Here is a 20,597-nt window from a genome sequence, read left to right on the forward strand (position 1 = left end):
AAGGCTTTTGAACATTCTTCTACATTCATTTTAGAGACTCTCGTTGTACATCTTGCTCCAGTGCCAAATCACTTGCAATGTGGGTATAACCTTAAGGGGGCCCCGAAACACATTTTCAGTGCATTGTTTTGCCTGTTGGTTGCATAGAATGAGTTGTAGTGATGCTATTAGCATCAGTCGTACCCTGTATACTATGGTTTTTAATATTTTAATTAGCTCGCAAAAACAAATTCGTGGCGCTGACGGTGTCACCATACAGTGGCAGTTTTTAGCAGCAGATGTGACATCACTTAGTGGGAGCTTGATGATTCGACAAAGAGTAAATATACTACAAATTGTGTTAATAACTAGAGATACAGTTCGTCAAGTTTTTGTCTTTTATATTACATTAAGAAAACCAATTTGTTTGCCCTAGATAAAAGCACTGTAAAGCAAGTAAAACAAAAATACACCACCAGAGGCTCTGGCTACTTTTTGCATCGAAGGACTTTGCGCCTCTCTGTAAACATCCTACGAGCTAGCATTCAACACTTATGGCTACTCTCTATGTATCTGAGAGCGGCTTTGCGGAATCGATCCGATCGAGCCATTGAACTCTATAAGCATTCGTTTCGGCCCCAAGGAAGGATGCGCGCATTTCACGTTTAGCAGGGAGTGCGCATCGTCAGCTTGTGGAGCATCACCAGGCGGCGGTGCCAGATGGCGCCACGTTCCCGTCAACAGCGCGCGTTCCTTGCTTGCCATGAGCAACCAGCGTGCTAGGAGCGACGGGCAATGGTTGCGGTAAGCAGTAGCGGTACACTCCATGCTAAATGTGTCTGATATCTTGCGCAGGCTGTCACACCGTCGCAGTATCTCGCGCTCGAGTTCGGATCCATAAGTAAGGGAACGTCATTGATCAGTGTTCTCTTCTGCGCCGTCGACGTGACGATGAAGCATCGCTGGGTCAGCTGGGCGTTCACATGGTTGTTGTAACCATGCAAATGGCGCTGCCAGCCTTGGCATGAACGAGTTACAGAGAACAGGCAACCATGGAGTGCAAACTTCCGCCATGTGCACAGATAGGCTGTTTTGATTGGTCGCACTAAGTGTCGTCATTGGGAGAGTGAAATGGGAATGGGAAGCTGCGCGAAAATCGAGTTGAGGGCAGCATTTTGTTTGCTTGTATTTTGAAATTTCTTCATTGAATAACTCCCGTTCCTATGCATCGATTCTCATGATTCTTTTTGAGTCAGCATCTGTGTGACATAAAGAATCCATCTAAAGTGTAACCGGCATCCGTGCAAGCGCTGTTTCACAGCCCCTTTAAGTGCACACTGTCTTACAACCTGTACTTAAAAGCCTTCAGCTGCTTCCGCTGTTGAAATTTTGACCTTGTCATTTTCTGCCATTTGTATTTGAGGTTGAGTGGCCAAAGTTTAAACGCCCACAAATTGGTGGCATCGGAATTTGACGGTTGCATACCTTCCTTCTGCCCCGCTTCCACGATGAAAAACTGCACAAACGGAAGGAGCTGACAAAGCACAGCAGCAGTATGGTCTAAGCAGCGCCATTTCCCATTACCCAGGTGAAAAAAGCAAAAATGCGGGCTTTGCACCATTTGCTCTTGGCAACTGAATATCTATGTTAGCCGTGCTGCACACCAAAAGAGAGCTTCCAGTCTGCAGCCCTCTGGGACCATACAAGCACGGATGTAGTGGTCTGAATAATTTGGTCCAAAATGTATGCATCTTAAGTAGGACTACTAAAAACTGCACAATGTGCTTCACTGGTATGAGGCTTTACTGTACTTTGAGTCCACTTCAAGAACACCCATCTACTGTGCATATAGAATGGGGAGCCATTCCAGTTTATGACAGAAAATGCAGTGCAGGGAGAAGAAATGGAAAAGGAACGCAGACACGGCATTGTATCTGGATTCCCCATCTCATTTTTTTCTCTGTATACTATTTTGCATGCTCAGCACCTTACCCACTTTGAACCTCTGTAAGCTGCTCTCATGTGATTATGAAATCACAAACTGTGCTTCCATCATCCTACGAAACATAGTATTGTTGATCTTTCCGTTCGATGCTCATTTATCCGAGGCTGTTCGGAATTTAATGCTGCAATTCCTGAACAAATGGAGGCGAAATTCTAGAGGCCCATGTACTGTACGATGTCGGTGCATGTTAAAGAACCCCAGGTGGTCGAAATTCCCGGAGCCCTTCACTATGGCGTCCCCCATAACCTGAGTTGCTTGGGGACATTAAACTCCCATAAACCATAAACCATTTTTTCTCCCCCAGTGGAACATCTCTGCTGTACTGCGCCACCAGTCGTGGTGATCTCTGGCTCGTACTAGATTCTATGCTCCTGCAGTTACCCACTGTTAAGACCGCTAAGTCCCGCAATGCCATGAAAAATCGCAGATTTTAGCATTTTCTGCTGAATTATGTGTTAGTAGCCACATTCTTTTCTATGGCTGTCTGTGGATATCACTAGGAATGATAGAATGTTTTGAATATGATTAATTTAATGGCCTCAATTCTCTTGAAATGTAGAATCCGGTAGCAAACGAATTTCTGCTAATGCTTTGACATGCTTGCTCCTCCATATGCTTAAGCAAACTAGCATGTGAAGCGCTGCAGTTCTGGCAGCAATGCGTCTACTACATGCTTCTGTACGAGTCAATACTGGCATTTGTTAAAATGTTTTCTTTTTCTTGCATTGTCTGCTTCGAAAAGCATCTTGTGTTATATTTGGAACAACACTGAATATAGCATGAATTTTTTTTTAGCTGTTCTTTGAAAACCATAGTGAGCTCACCATCCAGGCTTGTCAGATCAGAGAAAAAGCCAGCCTCTCAACTTCCCTGGCCATTGAGCAAAAGGTTGCCTGCATTAACGCTTTCGAGGCTTCCGGCGGAATACTGCAGATTCTTTTTTCTCAGTTCAAGGAGTTTAAAACTTCCCGCCACAGAAAATTAGGGGCCTTACTCGTTGTTATGGTAACATAGTCAAAAGTGGTAATGTTCCAGAGCTACTCTCCTCAAGTGCAACATAAATTTCCTTTCTATAGCTGAGCTCTGAGCATGCTCATACATGTGCAGGCATCAGAGTTTGCACTTGTCGCATACACTTTCTTCCAGCATGCAACTGACATCACACTCCAAGAAACTCGAGGACCAATCTTGATTAGACGCTCATTTGGTACAGATATGTTTCACTGCTATAAATTTAATACAGTGAGCATGCCAGTAGATAGAAATAAAGAGACCATCAAGCTAGTTACTCATTTGCCTGTCGCAAATTTCATGTGATAGACAAATGAACAAGTAGACCACTGTTGACCTTTTAATATTGCTGTTTTAATACGATGCCACACCATACGATGCCACACCACAGACAAGTACAGAGCACAGAGAGACGTGGCTGCACCTTATTCAGGCATAAATGTGAAGAAATTAATGCTCTGTTGACAAAAATAAAGAAATGCACAGTCACGATGAAAGCCCTGGATCTGCACATATCAGCAGAGAGAACACCATTAAGATGGAGATGCTATAACAAATGCAATTTACAGGAAAAAAAAAAAAAACTATTCAAGAGCATAACTGTTTCTTAGCCCTGAGTGATAACAGCATAAAAACCAGGAGTTTGCCAACATTGCATGATTCAAAAGGATGCCAATGTCATATGCCAGATCTTGCCAACAAAACGCATCACGAACTGAGATGTGGCATGATGCTAAGTGAAGTTTTAAATAATTTCCACGTTAAAATTCATAAACTATTTGAAAAAACTGAACACACCTTAGGTATTGCTTTACATGTGCCTAAAGCCAGCTGCAAACTCTTTATTATTCTGCAGAACTTTCCTTTCTTCATTCGTGTTGAATTGTGCTTAAAAATTTACTAAAGCTTGCTAACACTTGCCTAAGAAAGGTTCGGCTGAAATTATGTTCATGTGCTTAGCAGAGACGTTGGGGACCTCTAGGATACTCACCTGCATGCTAAAAAGCACTATAAGAGGAGAAAAACAAACTACTCATGTACAATTTCTCTTCAAGTACCATATTCGCCACCTTCCAGGCTTTTTGCCTACTGCAAATCACATTGTGCGCAGCTGCCATGACGAACTTCCATCCGCATCATACTTCATCTCTCACACTATCTACTGCTTATGGTGTTGACAAGTCAATCACCCATCGCATTTTTATGAACACTTTAAATATTAATCAGCTTCCAAAATGAGAACTTTCTGTCGCTGGAAGATTTGGCTCCGGCTCAACTCTGCTCCCTTCCAAGCAAAAGTAGGCATCTTGTGCGCATCAGAAAATTGTGCCAAGAACAATGCACAGTATCACAACTAACTCTACACTGCTCCCCATAACCTTAGAAATGTGTCACACAAATGGCAAACTACGAGCACCATGGCATGATTTTGCTGGATTTTGAACTGTACAGTTCTTTTGGCAGTAGTTTCTGCATCATAAAAATGAATAGAAAGAAAGTGTTGTTCGCCATTATACATTTGATCACTACTAGTACACATACTAAACACTGCAGTAGGTTTTGAAGTAACTGTTACTGACAGTCTTTTGCGGTTTCTGTTCCTGGACACAATAAAGCCACAGATAACAAATCTTAAGCGATGAAGGCAGAGTATTGGCTCTATAGTATTAAATCACACTAGCTGCTGGCACATAATGGTCTGCAGTCAGTGCCCACGAAACTACTGCCTGGCCTGCAGCCGAAAAGACTGCAGTATATTGCTTTCCTTTGTGCGTGCTTAAACCTCAAGCTGACTTCAAGGACAAAGTCAGTTTGCGACGGTGAAAAGAATAAATGCGTCAATTACACCTGACTTGACAACATACTGAGTAAAGACAGAAACAACATCGACAATAGCAGCACAATTCGCTTTCACTTCTACAAACCCTCTTTGACGCCCTACATACACATAGAAAGAGCAGTAAGACATCCATGCAAGAGCCTCTGAAATGGAATTGACATGCTGGGCGTCTTCGTCACCTCGAGCAAAATGCAGGTGCCATAGCTGATTTACCACAGCATTCTCCTCGCATGCCTAACAGCAATGCACCTTTAAGCTTTGTGATCAGTGTGCACGTGAAAATATGGATAACCAATTTCACAGCAGAATGAAAGAACACACATGGGAAGTGCACATCTCAACCAAAAACCTTAGACCTTGTGGCAGCATTGAGAAAAATGCCAAGACTAGGCACACCATGGTTTATAGAGCAGGCTTTTACTTGCCAGTATTAGTAAAATGTGCATTTTGTGTCACAGCTTCTTGCAGAACTGCCATTAAGGAAAAGTGATTTTAACTACTTTACTTTGCTCCAATGAAGTAACGCAAGTGCTCAAGAAAAATATCTTCAGCTCAAATTCAAAATGTCACTGCATGCACCGCAAAATCGGACAACTACAGATAAACCATCACTGGTCATTAAACTAATTGATGCTTTGAAATCTGCCTTTTGGACCCCAGCTACCATTCAGCACTCAATAAGGCCTGCAAATACCAACATTCTGTGTGCAACAGCAACGGTGCGGTGAAACTTGACGCAAGATTGATCTAGTGCCTCACATTCACCGTCGTTTTGTTCTGTGCCACTATCATCAAAAGAAACCCCAAAATCTCAGAGCAAAACAACTGTTCAGCACACCCCGCACAGTCTATCGTGGAAAAAAATCGGGAAGGAAAAAAAAATTCCATTCAGATAGCCTGCACCGCAAGGTTCTGTGCAATCAATTCGGCGGCCACACTCACATCCTGCTTGTTGTTGGTGTCGACAAGCTCCACTGCATACTTAAAACCGGGGAACCCGTCTTCCCTCTTGGCCTTGCTCACAACCTTGGCCATGACCACCTTCCACTGGGACGCATGCGTCAGCTTCTCAAACGTCTCCAGCGCTTCATCCGTCCAATGGGTTCCATCGCGCGGTTGCACGCCAGCAAGCGAACACTCGATGGCTTGCAGCGGCAGGTACCGGTACTCGTCGCGGAGCGTGCACAGCTCCTTGACCTTGTACTCGCCTTTCTCTCCAAAGTCCAGGTAATGGACCTGGACTGCGGTCTCAGCCGCCGAGTAGTCGCTCTCTTGGATGGCGGTGACGCGGCTGCGGTACCAGCATTCGTCCTGGTCGAAGGGGGACGCAACGAGGTCGCCGACGGAGACTGAGGTGAGAGCGTTGGCCTCCTGGTTGGGGGCATGGGAGTAGTAGCCGGTCATGTCCGAGACGAGTTTGTCCAGAGTGGTGGACTGGGCACCCACCAGCTGCACCCAGAATCGGCTGGGGTTCTCCACGCTCGAGATGAATACTTCCATGTAGCCGTCAGCAGAGGTGGCAACCAGCTCTTCCTGCACATAGTCCGGCTCTTTCTCGTCGTCCTTGGGGATGGCACAGCAAGGGCAAAAAAGAAGCAGTGCAAGGTCAAAGACATGATGCGTACAAGCTAGTAACAATATGAGCACTCCTCAGGCATTAGTAACGAAGCCTAAACCCAGAGTACACAGCGAAAAAGAAAAGGAAAACCAATATTGTACAATAAAACACATAAAGGCTAACAGCTGCTTAACCTCAGGGCATGATGAGTGATCAATGCTAGCTGGTCCTCAAAATAATCAATATTGTCACCGTGAAACAGTTGACGTACGCAGGGCTCGTTTACTTGTACGTGCAAGACGCTGTTGGAATGCGCAAGGCAGTAGGCAGCGCGAGAGACGAAGACGAGGAGGCATCAAGCCCCGAGATGGCTCAAGGCTTGCCCACTGCCAGGTAATACAGTTTAGCCGCGATACGGCGCCACTATAGGAGTCAGTAGTGTGGCAATATGATGGCAACACCACGCATGCTTGCCACTGAACAAACACAATAGCTACAGTAGTCTATCAGTGTCTAGGCCCTAAGCCAGACACTTTGTACTTACATGAGCATAAGTGGAAAACCCACGGGAATGGTGACTGAACTGCATGTCAGCGCTATCTGACGGTAAGCACCTGTTGTCAAGATTAGCACCTCTATTACTCTATAGGTCTTGCAAGGTGCCTAAGCCATGTGCGGCTTTCACTTGACGGTGATCATTCCATGAACATGTTGCATAATGATAGCTACTATATTAGCCAGTTGTGCCTATTTTACAGTAAGCCTACTGTGCAAACAAACTTGCACTGGAAAGCATGAAAAGGAATTTGCTCAAAGCATCAGCAACCAATGAGCAAAGTTGTGCACACCATGGTAACGACTTGTGACAGAGATTAATCGACAAAAACGGCTCACCGGTCAGCCACTGCAAAAGCGAAGAGCAGTGCTTTGCAGTTTTTCTGCCTAAGAAGCTGTCAGATAGTGCTGACATGCAGTTCTGTCGCCATTTCTGTGGTCTCCTGACTTTTGCTCACGACTGTACATCTGTGATGGTTGTGTATACTTTTAGTGGGTGAAATGGGAGTGTGGGTTGCCCTGCCCCAACACCTGTGCCTCTGTACGGTATCCAAGGATGCAAGAGGGCGACGGCAGTCGGCACAAATGTGAGACAGCTTTCCCATAACAACTGTTGTGTACAAAATACACGCATGACTCATGTTCAAGTGACTTATTCTTGGGATGTCTTACTTTCTTCACACGCAAACACAGAGAGGAGAGACAAGAGAAAATGCATAAATTTTCACAACTACTAAAATCCACTGCATTCCACCATCAACTCTTACAAAATGCTTACTCCTCAGTTCATAACACTACTAACTGTGTACAGATGCAGGCTTTGCTTCGTTCAGATGGAAATAAGTCTGGTTGTAAGCAGACAGCTGTGCATTAGTGTAGCCACTGGTAAACAAGTAGAGACAACTAAAGCATTATAATAAAACAGTCCATGAAGCGATTTTAATTTTGCATGAGTTCCACCAGACCAATAAAGTGTGCACAACACTAACAAGAAACTTCAGCAAAAAATGCACAAACAAGCCAGGTCAAAAGGTCAACACTGTACCTATACTTAACATTTTTGCTACAATAGTTTAAACACATTTTCTGGATACTGATGAGATGGTGCCTTCGAATGCTATGCTGTTTGCACCTAATAAAAGTGGTCTTCAATCAGAACCTGTCTGCATATATTTAGCCAGCTTGACAGTGTCAGTTCAAGAATGTCGTACAGTGCACTGGCAAAATGTGAAGCGTGTTCAGTGAGTGCTACATAACAGGAAGTCTACATCATTTCAGTGTTCAAACTTGGGCTAACCTACTGCTTGCATTACTCAAGGAGAGTAGTCATGACCTTTATATTATTCGTTGCAGCTCATTCCATAGGTAATAATCCCCTGAGAAAGTGAGAGTACCCGGAGAACATCTAAGATAATGAAAATCAATTTTTGCCAGTGTGCGAAAAATGTCAGCATGCCACTCTGCGTAGGGGAAGCCGTCACCAGTACTTGGGTAAGAACATTCATTTTAATTTCATTTTAATGGGTTCTCTGAACTTCTCTTATCCATATATGCTAGACATTTTGTGAAATGTGCTATGCCATTTGAAGCAAACAACAGTTGTTGCAGCATGGGTTGGCAGTTCTCTCTCCTAAAGGCTTGAAGAGATGTTTATGAATACAGTATGATTTGCAATCAATGACCAACAGCCAACAATTCTTAAATGACAAAGAACACAGTAAATGATGTACAATCCACAACAAACTGTCCCAGCAAATAATTTAGGCAAATTGCCAACTCATAATTTGCCCGTATATACAATGTTGGTTTGGTTGTATCATGGGGTTTAACATCCCAAAGTGACTCAGGCTATGAGGGACGCCACAGTGGAGGGCTCCGGATAATTTTGACCACCTGGAGTTCTTTCTACCCGCCGTGGTGGCTCAGTGGTTAGGGCACTTGACTACTGATCCGGAGTTCCTGGGAATCTCTAATGACATTGCACAGCACACGGACGCCTTAGCGTTTTTATGGAGGAAAAACACTAAGGCGTCCGTGTGCTGTGCAATGTCATTAGAGATTCCCAGGTGGTCGAAATTATTCCGGAGCCCTCCACTATGGCACCTCTTTCTTCCTTTCTTTCACTCCGTCCTTTATCCCTTCCCTTACGGCACAGTTCAGGAAACAACTGTTGTTTGCTTCAAAAGGCATAGGGATATATGACCGATATACGAGACAGATATTGCACCATTTCCTTTCCCCAAAAACCAATTATTATTATTATTATTATTGGAGTTCTTTAACATGCAATGACATCTCACAGTACACGGGCTTCTAGCATTTCTGCTTCATTGATATGCGACCGCCGCAGCCTGGATCAAACCGGCGTCTTTCGGTTCAGCAGCCAAGCACCACAACCACTGAGCCACCGTGGCGGCTGGTATACATTCTTCAATATGAATTTGATATACAAATTAATGCTTCTAGGTGGAATTCAAGCTGACTTTGAGACATTTATTTCATAATATCTGGCTCAGGGCATCAAGTCAGCACAGCGTCTTTCTGCCTTTCGAGTCCACTATGCACTGCAGTGAGTCATGCCGCGCAAATCGGCTTAATCACGTCTACTCTCAAGTCCAACACTACATCCACTGCAGTATGTCCTTGCTTCAATGACTCATGTATAAGCACAGCATACCAGCATGGAAATGTCTGTCGCGCCAGAGGGGAACACTAAAGGGCCTGCTTACCAAAACTTACTGCCTGTGAAATATTCCTAAACTAAGATTCCAGCCCCAATCACAAAATTCAGAGCTTGCAGAACTACGGCACCACTTGCTTCCTTTCTTCTTTCACTCGCTCCTTTATCCCTTCCCTTAATGCACTGTTCAGGTGTCCACCGATACATGAGACAGATACTGCGCCATTTCTTTTCCCCAAAAACCAATTTTCAATTTTCAAAAAATAAGTCGTTAACAGCATGCGAAAGCCCTGATCCTCCCTCTTAATTCTGCAAGCTACATCACAGTTTTTTCTTCAATGTTTGCAAACCTGCTTCTTCCTTACCTTCTCAGTGAAGTTGCCAAACAGAATAGTAAAATACACTTTTGCTTTGTTTACCCATCCCATTTTTGTAACTGGATGCTAGTGAACAGGTTTGTTCTTTTTTGAATATCGCGTTCCTTTACAATGACTGCTACCCTTTTGCTAATGCTGAAGAATTCTTTAGCGTTCATGAGTCAAGGATCCCACTCTGCGCACTCTCTTTTAAGGTATGCTAAGGAATAAACAAAACTGTTTTTTGCTAATCCTCAGTAGCTCTCACAACCGCTTCACAGTCCTATGACATCCAAAGCAGTACAGCTGGACTAGCGTCACTTGACGATGTTCTAGCATCAAAAGTTTCCAGGTTCAGTTTCCTATGTGTCAGGTCTAACTCCCGCCTCAGTCAATCAGTTTGGAGTCGCTGTGGGCAGAGGACTGAAGCTTTTTAATTGAAAGTCCACACCAGATCAGGTCAAGTATGACACCAGAGTGGCCAACTCCGTTTAGGTAAGGAACTGCCTTTTGCTGGCACTTAGTGGGGCTTTCTAGCGTGGTTGTTGCTTGATCTGCCTACACTCACTTGTGCTCACAGTTCAGCAGTGACAGGCAACACCGCACACCTGGTTTCAATGCATTGACACTCCATATCGGAGACTGAATAGCATCCCTTTCTGGGACGTCTCTCCTAGGAAGTGGAATGCTAGACTGGCGTGGCACTCATATCACATGAAATTCAAAACATTTTAAATTCCTGGACCTTAAAGAGAAGATGAAGTGACTTTAAAGAACTCGACCCAATTCAGGGACTCAAATGTATTAGGCTTGTATTTATATCGTGCCAAATTTTTTTGTACCAGCCCTTACATGGTTGCATAATCGGCGATTGACACTGCTATGATGTTCACGTTTCCCCTCAAAACGTTGGAAAAGCCTGAAGAAGATCAGTAACGACATCATGTAAGGCGAGATTTCAGATTTATGCTCCATCCACGAACACCTTGTTGTGCGTTGTTGGATGCCGCCAAACAACACTGTGCGAGCTTTGTGTTCAGCGGTGTTGCTTTTCTTCCTTCAAGCAAGCGCTTCTGCATTGAAAATGTACCACCACTGCAGATGACATCATCGTGGGCCCCCTGCCAGGGGGCGTGCGTTGCGAAGTGCGAATATCGTCGTGGCTTCATTCAGTGATTACATCAGCAAAAATAAAGATGAAATAACTCAAAAAGATGCAGCACAAAGAGTAAGGGGTGATGAAGTTGATTTCCATTACACTGAGAAGCACAGCCACAATTGCACTTCAGTGCATGCGTGAAGCTCAACGAGGCAGCCCAGTCAACTTGGCAAAAACAGTGTAAACGAGATATGGAAAAGGTATTTCTGCTTCTCCAGGAAATGTCAAAAGAAGGTGGCACTACTGCAGCCTCTCCCACTGACCTTCAGTTAACCTTGTCCTGTGCCCCATCCCCGCAAACTCATCCGGCCACCTGACCATCTGCCAGTCCCTGCTACGTTTATCTTCCCTTGGAATCCACTCCATCACCATGGATGGCTACATATAAATAAGACACGCTTATGCTGGCAAAGCACTTTATTTTTCCTAGCAAATGGCACTTCGTGGCCGTCTTCCGTTTCCCAGGGGGAAAGAAACCATGGATGGCTACCTCTTACACATTTAAGGTTCGTGAAATAATAGTGCCCCTTTGAATACTACAAATCCCAAACGAAAAGAATAAAGATAAAGAAAGGAATGAACACATTGCTTTTCCAGCTGTAGACCTGCTTTATCTTTGTCAGTCAAAGCAACCCTTAAAAGGAGAACGAGTCCAAACAGAAGTTGCCTGCGCCGGTACAGCACCGCATTCTAATTACAAAGAGACTGCTGTCACTGAAAATGGAGCTTTTACAACCTAGAAAAGACCAAGAAATAAAATGCAGGCATCGGCATCAACAGCCGATTTCACAAGCAACATGAGCGTGTCAACACACGTTTTTGGGCATTGATTCCAGAAGCCACGCTAAACCGCCATTCACTTGAAAATGGCAACCCATTCTTTCCGGTAAGAAAAACAAAGTTTTAATTGACAGGTGCGAAGAGTTTCAAGTACAATTTTCTCGCAGATGAATGAGTCTCTAAGTGCCGGACAAACGTCATAGACAAAGAATCTGGGGCCAGATTACGCAACTGTGACAAATTCTGTCAAAAGTGATTGACAGTGACGTCAAAATGACGAAATGATTAGACGTCACCACGTGACGCAACGAGGAATTAGCCAATTACAGCAGGGTGGCGCCCCGAGAGCATTCGAGGGGCCGTCTGCTAAATTTTTTGTAAAAAAAAATAAGGTAGGTAACTTTTGCTGCCAAGGGGAAGCGCTGACAGCGGTAAAATGTCAAGTCGCTTTGCACGAAAGCAGCCGATTCCATGCCGTGTTAGTTTTTTTTTAAGCGGCGCCAGAAATCAGGCTACGTGCCTGCCGAGTGAACTTGCAAGGAGCGCATGGAACGAAATCGACGAAGACAACTTGTTGAAGTCTGTGTTGTTCGGCTCTTTCGATCGAAGACAAAAATGCAAAAAGGTGAGGTGTTGCAGTAAGTGACGAGTGGTTGTTTGTTTCTTTCCCCCTAGGAAACAGAAGACGGCCGCGAAGTGCCATTTGCTAGGAAAAATAAAGTACTTTGCCAGCATAAGCGTGTCTTATTTATATGTAGCTGTGTCTCACAGAGGTGAGGATGGCACCCACCCCTTCTGCGCACGAACTTTACAAATTGCCTCCAACACCCGCTGTACGGATTTGCTCACCGCCAGTTGTGCAATGCAGACGTACGCCTCATTACCAACGGCAGCATGAAAGCCGCCGGCAGCAAATAACCGCACTGCACACAGCACTTGCCGCCGCACCGACAGCGCGCTCGCACGCAAACCTCCCAGTTCATCGGTGAGTTCGTCGTTTAGTCACTCCACAGTCTGCTTCTCCAGTCGAAAAAGGCATCGAAACAGCTCGTCCAGCAAGTCAAACGCGTCTTTGTGTGCCCTCCTTCACCGTTGCTCGCGCCAGCGCAGCCACCTCAGTCGTATCACCGCGTACACTGCCGGCATTTTCTGTCACAAACGCAACAGTCAAATTGACCGCCTCGGAACTGTCACAAAAAACTGTCAATTAGCGCCTGCATAATTAGATGTGCAACGTCACCACTTCTGCCACGTCCGTGACGCAATCTGCAGCCACCCATGGCGCAAAAAAGCAAAATGGCCGCCGGCCACTACCGACCAATAGGAGCGAGGCTTATTGACACCTTTTTGACAATTTTCCTAATTGACAGTTGCATAATCTGGCCCCTGGCTGACTGTTGACTTGTTTAAACGAATAAGAGAAAAAAACAAGAAGTTTCATGCTTTTCTTAAATGTCGTGATCTGCAGTTACTGAAAGAATTTAAATCCTACAGAAACAAATTGATCTCAGACCTGAAAAAAGCAAAGATCGAGTACTTTAAGGCTCAAATTCTTCGTGCTCGCAACGACTATAAAAGGTTATGGGAGATGGTTAACGACCTAATGAACAAAAGGCGCTCAAGCCATTGTGTAACAGATATCACAGTCGATGGCGAACGTCTGTCTGATGATCAGCTTGCTGAAGAAATGAATCTTAGGTTCATTAGCACAGAGAAATATACAGGCCAACTTGCTAGCATGTCCTACTATACACATGCAAACAGTCCAATGAGCTCTATCTCGCTTTTTCCGTGCAATCCAACTGAAATTTGCAAAATAATCGGAAGCTTGAAAAGTGACGTAGCGCATGGAGATGACGGTATAAAGGCTTTGCCAATTAAACATGTTGCAAATCATATTAGTCATGTGTTGTCCTATATAATCAACTTAATGCTTCTTACTGGGGAGTTTCCGGATGACCTGAAGATAGCTAAAGTAGTACCCGTGTATAAAGGCGGCGGTGCAACAAATATGAATAACTACCGGCCAATCTCTGTTCTAACTGTATTCTCAAAAATATTTGAGCGCGTCATTAATGATAGACTTAACAGCTTTTTTCAGAAACATAAAATAATAGCTGATGCACAGTATGGTTTTCAAGCAAATAAGTCTACGGAACAAGCTCTTATACATATAAAAGACAAAATTATTGAAAACATAGAGAAGAAACTCTTAACCCTTGGTCTATTTATAGATCTTCGGAAAGCGTTCGATACTGTGCAACATGACATATTGATAAAAAAACTAGAGATCTGCGGGATTCGGGGCGTTGCGCTGAGGCTGTTGCAAACGTACCTGAAAGACAGATTACAGTATGTAGTCATAAACGATCGCACTTCGAGTAAAATGAAGATAGAACACGGCGTCCCTCAAGGATCAATTTTGGGGCCTTTACTTTTTCTTATATATGTGAATGATATAACTATGATACCAGGATCCCCCCAGTTAATCATGTATGCTGACGACACGAATATATTTTTTACAGGAACAACAAAAACATGCCTTGAAAAATCTGTCAATGATTACTTATTAAAACTTTCCAGGTGGCTACAAGCCAATCGCATTACTCTAAACACAACAAAATCTAAATACGTAATTTTTAAACTGACAAGCGTTAGGGATCAGAACCCTATTAGCATCAGATATGAAGGTAGCCTATTGGAGGAGGTCACTGAGCAAAAATTCTTGGGTGTATGGTTCAGCAGTGATCTGTCCTGGAAAGCCCATGTTAGTTGCCTTAAGTCTGATTTATCACGGATCATTGGTTGTCTTTACAGAATCCAGCACTTGATTCCATCTTGGATGAAGCAGACATTATATTATTCTCTATTCTATTCTAGAATTAGTTATGGTATTTTAGTCTGGGGTACGACAACTGAAACTAATTACAAAAAATTAATTACTTTACAGAAGAAAGTGTTACGCATATGCGAAAATTATCATGGCGAAAATAGGGAACTAAGAACGCATCCACTTTTTTTAAAGTACAATATGCTGAGGGCAGACAAGGTATACTACTTTAAGTTGCTACAATGGATACATAAAAATCGCTTGTAGGTCACATCCACAGACAGAATAAACTTGTACGCTATCAGAGACCCGAAAATAGAGATGCCGAGGATAAGGACAAATTATGGTCGTCAAGCACTTTCTTTTCAAGTTATCAGAATTCTCAATAGAAGAGATATAAATATTAATTACAGTAAACCCTTCTCCACTTTCAAAAACGAATGTAAGGGAGCTCTTCTCTGCAGCGATGTCACCTATAGCAATCGCTAAAATTTCTTATGCGAGCAAGTTGTGGTCTATTTTTTTCTTTTTTTACTGATTCTGTGTTCGCCTCTCTGTACTCTTTTTTTGTGTTTATATGTACATAATGTCTTGTTTTTCAGTAGGCTAGAACAAGCCTTAAGTAGAACTTTGTTATTTGATGTAGTGTTTCATGTATGTCTTGGTTCTTGTTTCTTATTTATATACTCATCGTACATTTATTATGCAAATTTTTTGTCACGCGCTTCTGTCTTTTTTTTATGTATTTTCTTCCGTATGTATTTTCCTCTGTATAACGCTTACATCTGGCCTACTTTTTTTTACCGGCCCGCCGGACTGTTATAATTTGTAATTTGTATGTTTGTCATGTAATAGGGGGCTGAGGCCCTGTCAGGCAACATTGTGCCTTTAGCCTCAGCCCCTTCTTAGGCAAACGTCTAAGCAACAAATAAAAAGAAAGAAAGAAAAATTGCTATGGAGAACAATAATTGGAAGGCATTGTCCTCAGTGACCCTTTAAGACTAGAGTAAATTTCTGGTAAACAGTAAAAATAATAGGCTGCTTTTCGAGTTCTTTAGATTAATTGATGCATAGATAAGCAGGGCCCCTAAGTAACATTCAATGCAAAAATGCAAGATCAAAATTACGACCAATTTTATGCAGCAGTTCATGGAAAGCTAGAAGCTTTCTGTGCACTGGAGAAACCAAAAAAAAATGACGAATGACTTAGCGTAGTTAGGCCAAATGTGAATTAGGTGTGGTCGCACTTCGGTTTTCACTTTCATTTTGCTTTTGAGGCTTGGTTCCAGAAGGCAATGTGATAGCAGTGTATTCTGGGTCCATTGCGCACGGACAGAATGTGATGAAGACGATGACATCCAAAGCACAACGCAAGAGACTGGCAGTTAAAGAAGCGGGATGTTTGGCTGTGGTGATGACGTAGTGGTCTAATGCAGTGGCCCGTGAAGCTGATCTGTTTGCGCCGCCGTGGGTTCGAAGCACACTCACGGCCATAGAGTGTTTTGCCTTAAAGTGTTTAACACAGCTGGCCATAAAGCCTGCTGGCAGGTTGCCCACAACCTGGTGGACAGGTTACCACAGGTGACAGGTGGGTGGGCCCCCTGCCAGACACTTTGGACAGGAAAGCATCGGCGAAATTTAATATTGGGGTTTTTAGTTGCAGTGGACTGAAAATGTTTCAAATGAGGCACAAAGCCATTACCTTAAGCGGCGACTGTGCGTTCTTGATGGCCAAGGGGCGTCTTCGGTAAAGCGCTGCTCGCCCTGCTGATGAGGCAAGTGCCATTTTCTGCTGGAAAACCTCTTCTTCGGCCAACTTGTCGTCAATCAGAGAGACAGCCATTCGAATCTGCTCTCTGGTGCCTGTGATGGTAATGGCCTTGAGGTTTTCCCGCTCACAGTCGTCCCCCGTGAACCCCCGGTCAACCAGGATCTTGGCTGAGGTGACACGGCACATGTGCCTGCGTGCGTGGACGTCGAAGAGCATGAACCGTTAGGCATGGACAGCTTTATATACACATGACACCACTGCCAAGGTTATACAGCAATTGTGCCTAAGAAAACAGACAACAGGGTACTAGCATGAAATACATGATATCATCTGTGCAGCATTGCCATGCAGAGAATGGGGGGGCATCGCCCCCCCTCAATTTCATGTCTCGCTGATACCCTCGCGTAATCATTGAGGTGCAGAAGAGGTGCTCGAGGAACCTATAAAAGCACTCCAAGAAAGAAACCCAGAGGGTCAATGGCACCCATTTTGAGAACCCCAAATCAAACATCATCTCATGCAATACACAACTATTCATCGCATGAAGCAAACAAAAACTATCTGGTTAGCAAAATGTAGGCAACAAGACACTGTCAGCAATTCAGCATGGTACAGTCACACACATGAAGGACAGTTCTGTAACAACTTTGGTGAAGCATGGTATACATTTGCGATGAGCTTTGTCAAAATAAAAAGACAGCCGAGAGGCAGTAAGAGAAAGTCGGTAGAACGAACTGTGCAAGGAGAAATGTAACGGAGAGAGAAAACAAAGACGACCTGCTACGATGCCTCAGCAGTTAGGGTGCTCCGCTAGTGAGCTGGAGAACCCGGGTTCGATCCCAGCTGTGGGGGCCGTGTTTTGATGGAACCAAAACGCAAAAGGCGCCTGTGTGCTATGCAATGTCAGCACACGTTGAAGAACCCCAGACAATTGAAATTAATCCGGAGCTCTCAATTATGGCGTCCTTCATAGCACTGTGCCACTTCAGGATGTTAAATCCCACAATTTACAATTTAGCAAACACAAAGGACAAAATTGGAAAGATACCTGTGGCAAGAAAACATCAGTTACAAGCCAAAACTTATGATTTCAGCAATGGCACAAAACGAATCACAAGCTGTGCAAACAATAGAGTGCTACGCATAGCAATTAGCTTGTTGGAGCTTGTGTGAAATACTGCAGTTAATCAAGCCCATTTCAGGTGCAGCAATTTGGGTTGTCATTTCATGCAAGAAATCATGAACACATGAACATGAAAAAGGATTTCACACGGACATTCACCACCTCTGAATGTGAAAAAACATCCTCGCAGGTGCGTGAAATAACTCTGACAGGCTTACTTCAAACAATAGATGGGCTTCCCAATGATGCTTTTAACAATATATGAAAAAAACCATTCCATAACCTGGTGGAAGATAAATACAAAACTTTCATGCACTGTTGTGTCATATCTTAAAGTTGCACTTAAGACTCATCTCACGTGAAACAAGTATTATATGCTGCTCCAGAAAAACAGCTTCCACAGATGAAAAAAAAAAAGGTAAGATACATGTGTGTGAACCACAGCTTACATTTTTCTGTCATGTGCTGTTCAACCCTCTGGCATGTAATGTTCGACCTGATTAAAATTTCTGTCTGATCAACACCTTGTTACACTAACTAGCAAACTGATGCTTTTTCTACTTAGACACAGGTATGTGCAAAACTCCTTCCACTATGGTAAACGCATTGTGTCTGCAGTCGTTTCTCTAAACATGAATATGCTCTCTGGGTTAACTCAGAAATAGCTATTATCTAGAGACCATCATTCTGCTGGTATGGCAGCCTTACCGAACGCTTTCTCCGTTTCTTCCAATGATACGGCCACACGCCTTGCCAGGCACGAACACAGTCTCCGTAACGATGTTCAACTGCTCCGCTATGGAGGCCTTGAGCAGCTCTTCGGCCTCTTGCACATCAACTGCTGCACCACGGATCACGGCGACCCTGTCACGCTCTTCAGTACGATCTGAAAAACGAGAGAAACTGCTTTTGAGCCCTGCACGACTCGCGTTCTAATTCGTTAAGACACTGCCTTCAGTCTGAGGCAAACTTCATCAATGCAGAAAAAAATATCAATGAAAAAAAGTATCCACAATAAGGAATAGCTAGTTTTTCTTTTTCTTCGTGAAGAAGCCTGTAACAGCCCGTGTTAAACCGACGAGCGCGGAACAAAGTAAAATATGAAATATTGAACGCTGCACCAATTCAGCAGCGTTCTGGGACGCCGAATAAAATCTAGTACTCACGATTTTGAATTAAAAGCACGTTTGAAAAGGCGAGTATGTTGATCAGTTTTACTTTACCGTGGTCGTCAAAGCTGATCTTCGTTTTCGTCTTGTCTTGAATGGTCTTGATGTTCGCGCCCTGTCGACCGATCACACCACCAACAACACCTTTAGGGACAGTAACTTTTACGACGCAATGGTTTGTCGTTTCCGTTTTCCGCCGTTTTACCTCATATTCTTCCTCCTGTTTTAGCATCAAATAAATTAGGAACGACGATACAGTCACACTGGCCCCTACGCCGGCCCATAGAGCTATTGTTTTTAACTTGGAGTCCATGGCACAAACTTGCCTCGGGCGCTATTAGCTGCACATTCCAAATATGGTTTAATTAAGATTCGAGCGATCCTCCCGGCTCTCGAGAGAGCATTGAGTATCCCTCAATGCAGCACCAGCGGAAGCGCTGAACGAAACAAGAGAAAAAAAAAGTGCTCTAATAACATGGTAGCCAGACAGCTTTAGTCGATTCTGCGGTGAGTAGCGAAATGCCGAATAGAAGAATGATGAACATCGAAAAAGAAAGTAAACATCAAAGGTGCTGTTTATGTAAAAAGAAAAGTTTAAAATTAAACACGCTCGTAAATCCCGATTGATGTAGCTTGTTTTACAGGCTGAGACTGCTGAGACTCTCTTCTAACGCGCTCTTTTCGAATGACAATCATTGTCGAGCATTGTGCATTGTTTCGCCCGTGTTTAAGTGGCTATGGAATACTGGATAAATCCCTGCTCATTACTATGTTAGGTGGAAAGGTAACGCTGCGAAAACAGTGAAATGGCAAGCAGCAAGGAGTAACACAGGCTTTGTCTTTGAAGTGATCTTGCTAAGGTACCTTTGAAAAGTCTGGCCCTGAACGGCGCTGCGGACATTCAAAAATATGCAATTATCTGCAGCTCCGCACTGTCATCTCAAGTGCTGTTAAATCAGTTCATGGCAAAGCCGAGTATTCACGCTATACAGTTGGTAAAATGCGCGCGTGCGCTGACAACACCAAAGTGCGAGGGCTGGTGCACTTAATAGCGCCCGATGTCAGAAGCTACATGTCCCGCGCCGAATGCTCCGCAGCATTTGCCCCCATTTTCACAAGCCCCGAGTTCAGAAGGTCCATCGGCATTTGCGTAATATTGTGACGAAGAAGACGACGAACTGTGCAGTGGCGCGGGCAGGAGCGCTCGCGCTAGGCCAGAAACCATTAAATCATCTCATTGCCATCGATCATCCTGTCTCTTCGGCTGGCCGCCACGTAACATTTAGTGGAGCTTGCGGGGTGTCGTCGACATCCTGGTCCGGGGAGCTTCCGAGCCTTGCGTCAGCCGTGCGTTCTAGGCCTGCGTCGCTCGGCCGTGCCCCAGCCTTTCAGACCCGAACCGACCTCGCCGTTGTCCCCCCCCCCCCCCCCCCCCCCGCCCAGACCACTCAACACGACGAACTGAACCAGACGCAGGGACCTGACTTACCGACTCCACCGACCCGAGACGCCGCTTACATCTGAAGACACCGTTCCCCTGCCGAGGCCGCTCGGTGCGTCCTGGGCCTCGACCGCCGGCTCTTGGCGACCTGCGGCCCGGAAGCTTCGAGGACCAGGAATCATTTAGCCATCTAATTCATCGTGGCGGCCTGCACCTCACCCCTTTCTCGTTCCTGTCCAACCATCCTCTTAAGCCCGTAACCACTTCGCGCGTCTCTTTGTCACCGATCGCCCGGTGGCCCCGGGTAGTGTGACGAAGAAGACGAACTGTGCAGTGGCGC

At 44.4% G+C, this 20,597-nt stretch overlaps 1 protein-coding gene across 1 annotated transcript; it reads right to left on the reverse strand.

Annotated features, from left to right (window-relative positions):
- Window positions 1-3,327: 3,327 nt before the first annotated feature.
- Window positions 3,328-19,275, reverse strand: LOC144099262 (tudor and KH domain-containing protein homolog). Its single transcript, XM_077632433.1, has 4 exons — window positions 18,871-19,275; window positions 18,356-18,533; window positions 16,456-16,714; window positions 3,328-6,398 (listed from the first exon to the last, which is right to left on the reverse strand). Exons 1-4 carry the CDS (start codon window positions 19,127-19,129, stop codon window positions 5,724-5,726), a joined length of 1,371 nt encoding a protein of 456 aa, XP_077488559.1. The 5' UTR covers window positions 19,130-19,275; the 3' UTR covers window positions 3,328-5,723.
- Between the last annotated feature and the right edge of the window lie 1,322 nt (window positions 19,276-20,597).

The sequence above is a fragment of the Amblyomma americanum genome, chromosome 7 (genome assembly GCF_052857255.1).
Source record: "Amblyomma americanum isolate KBUSLIRL-KWMA chromosome 7, ASM5285725v1, whole genome shotgun sequence".
Classification (NCBI taxonomy): domain Eukaryota; kingdom Metazoa; phylum Arthropoda; class Arachnida; order Ixodida; family Ixodidae; genus Amblyomma; species Amblyomma americanum.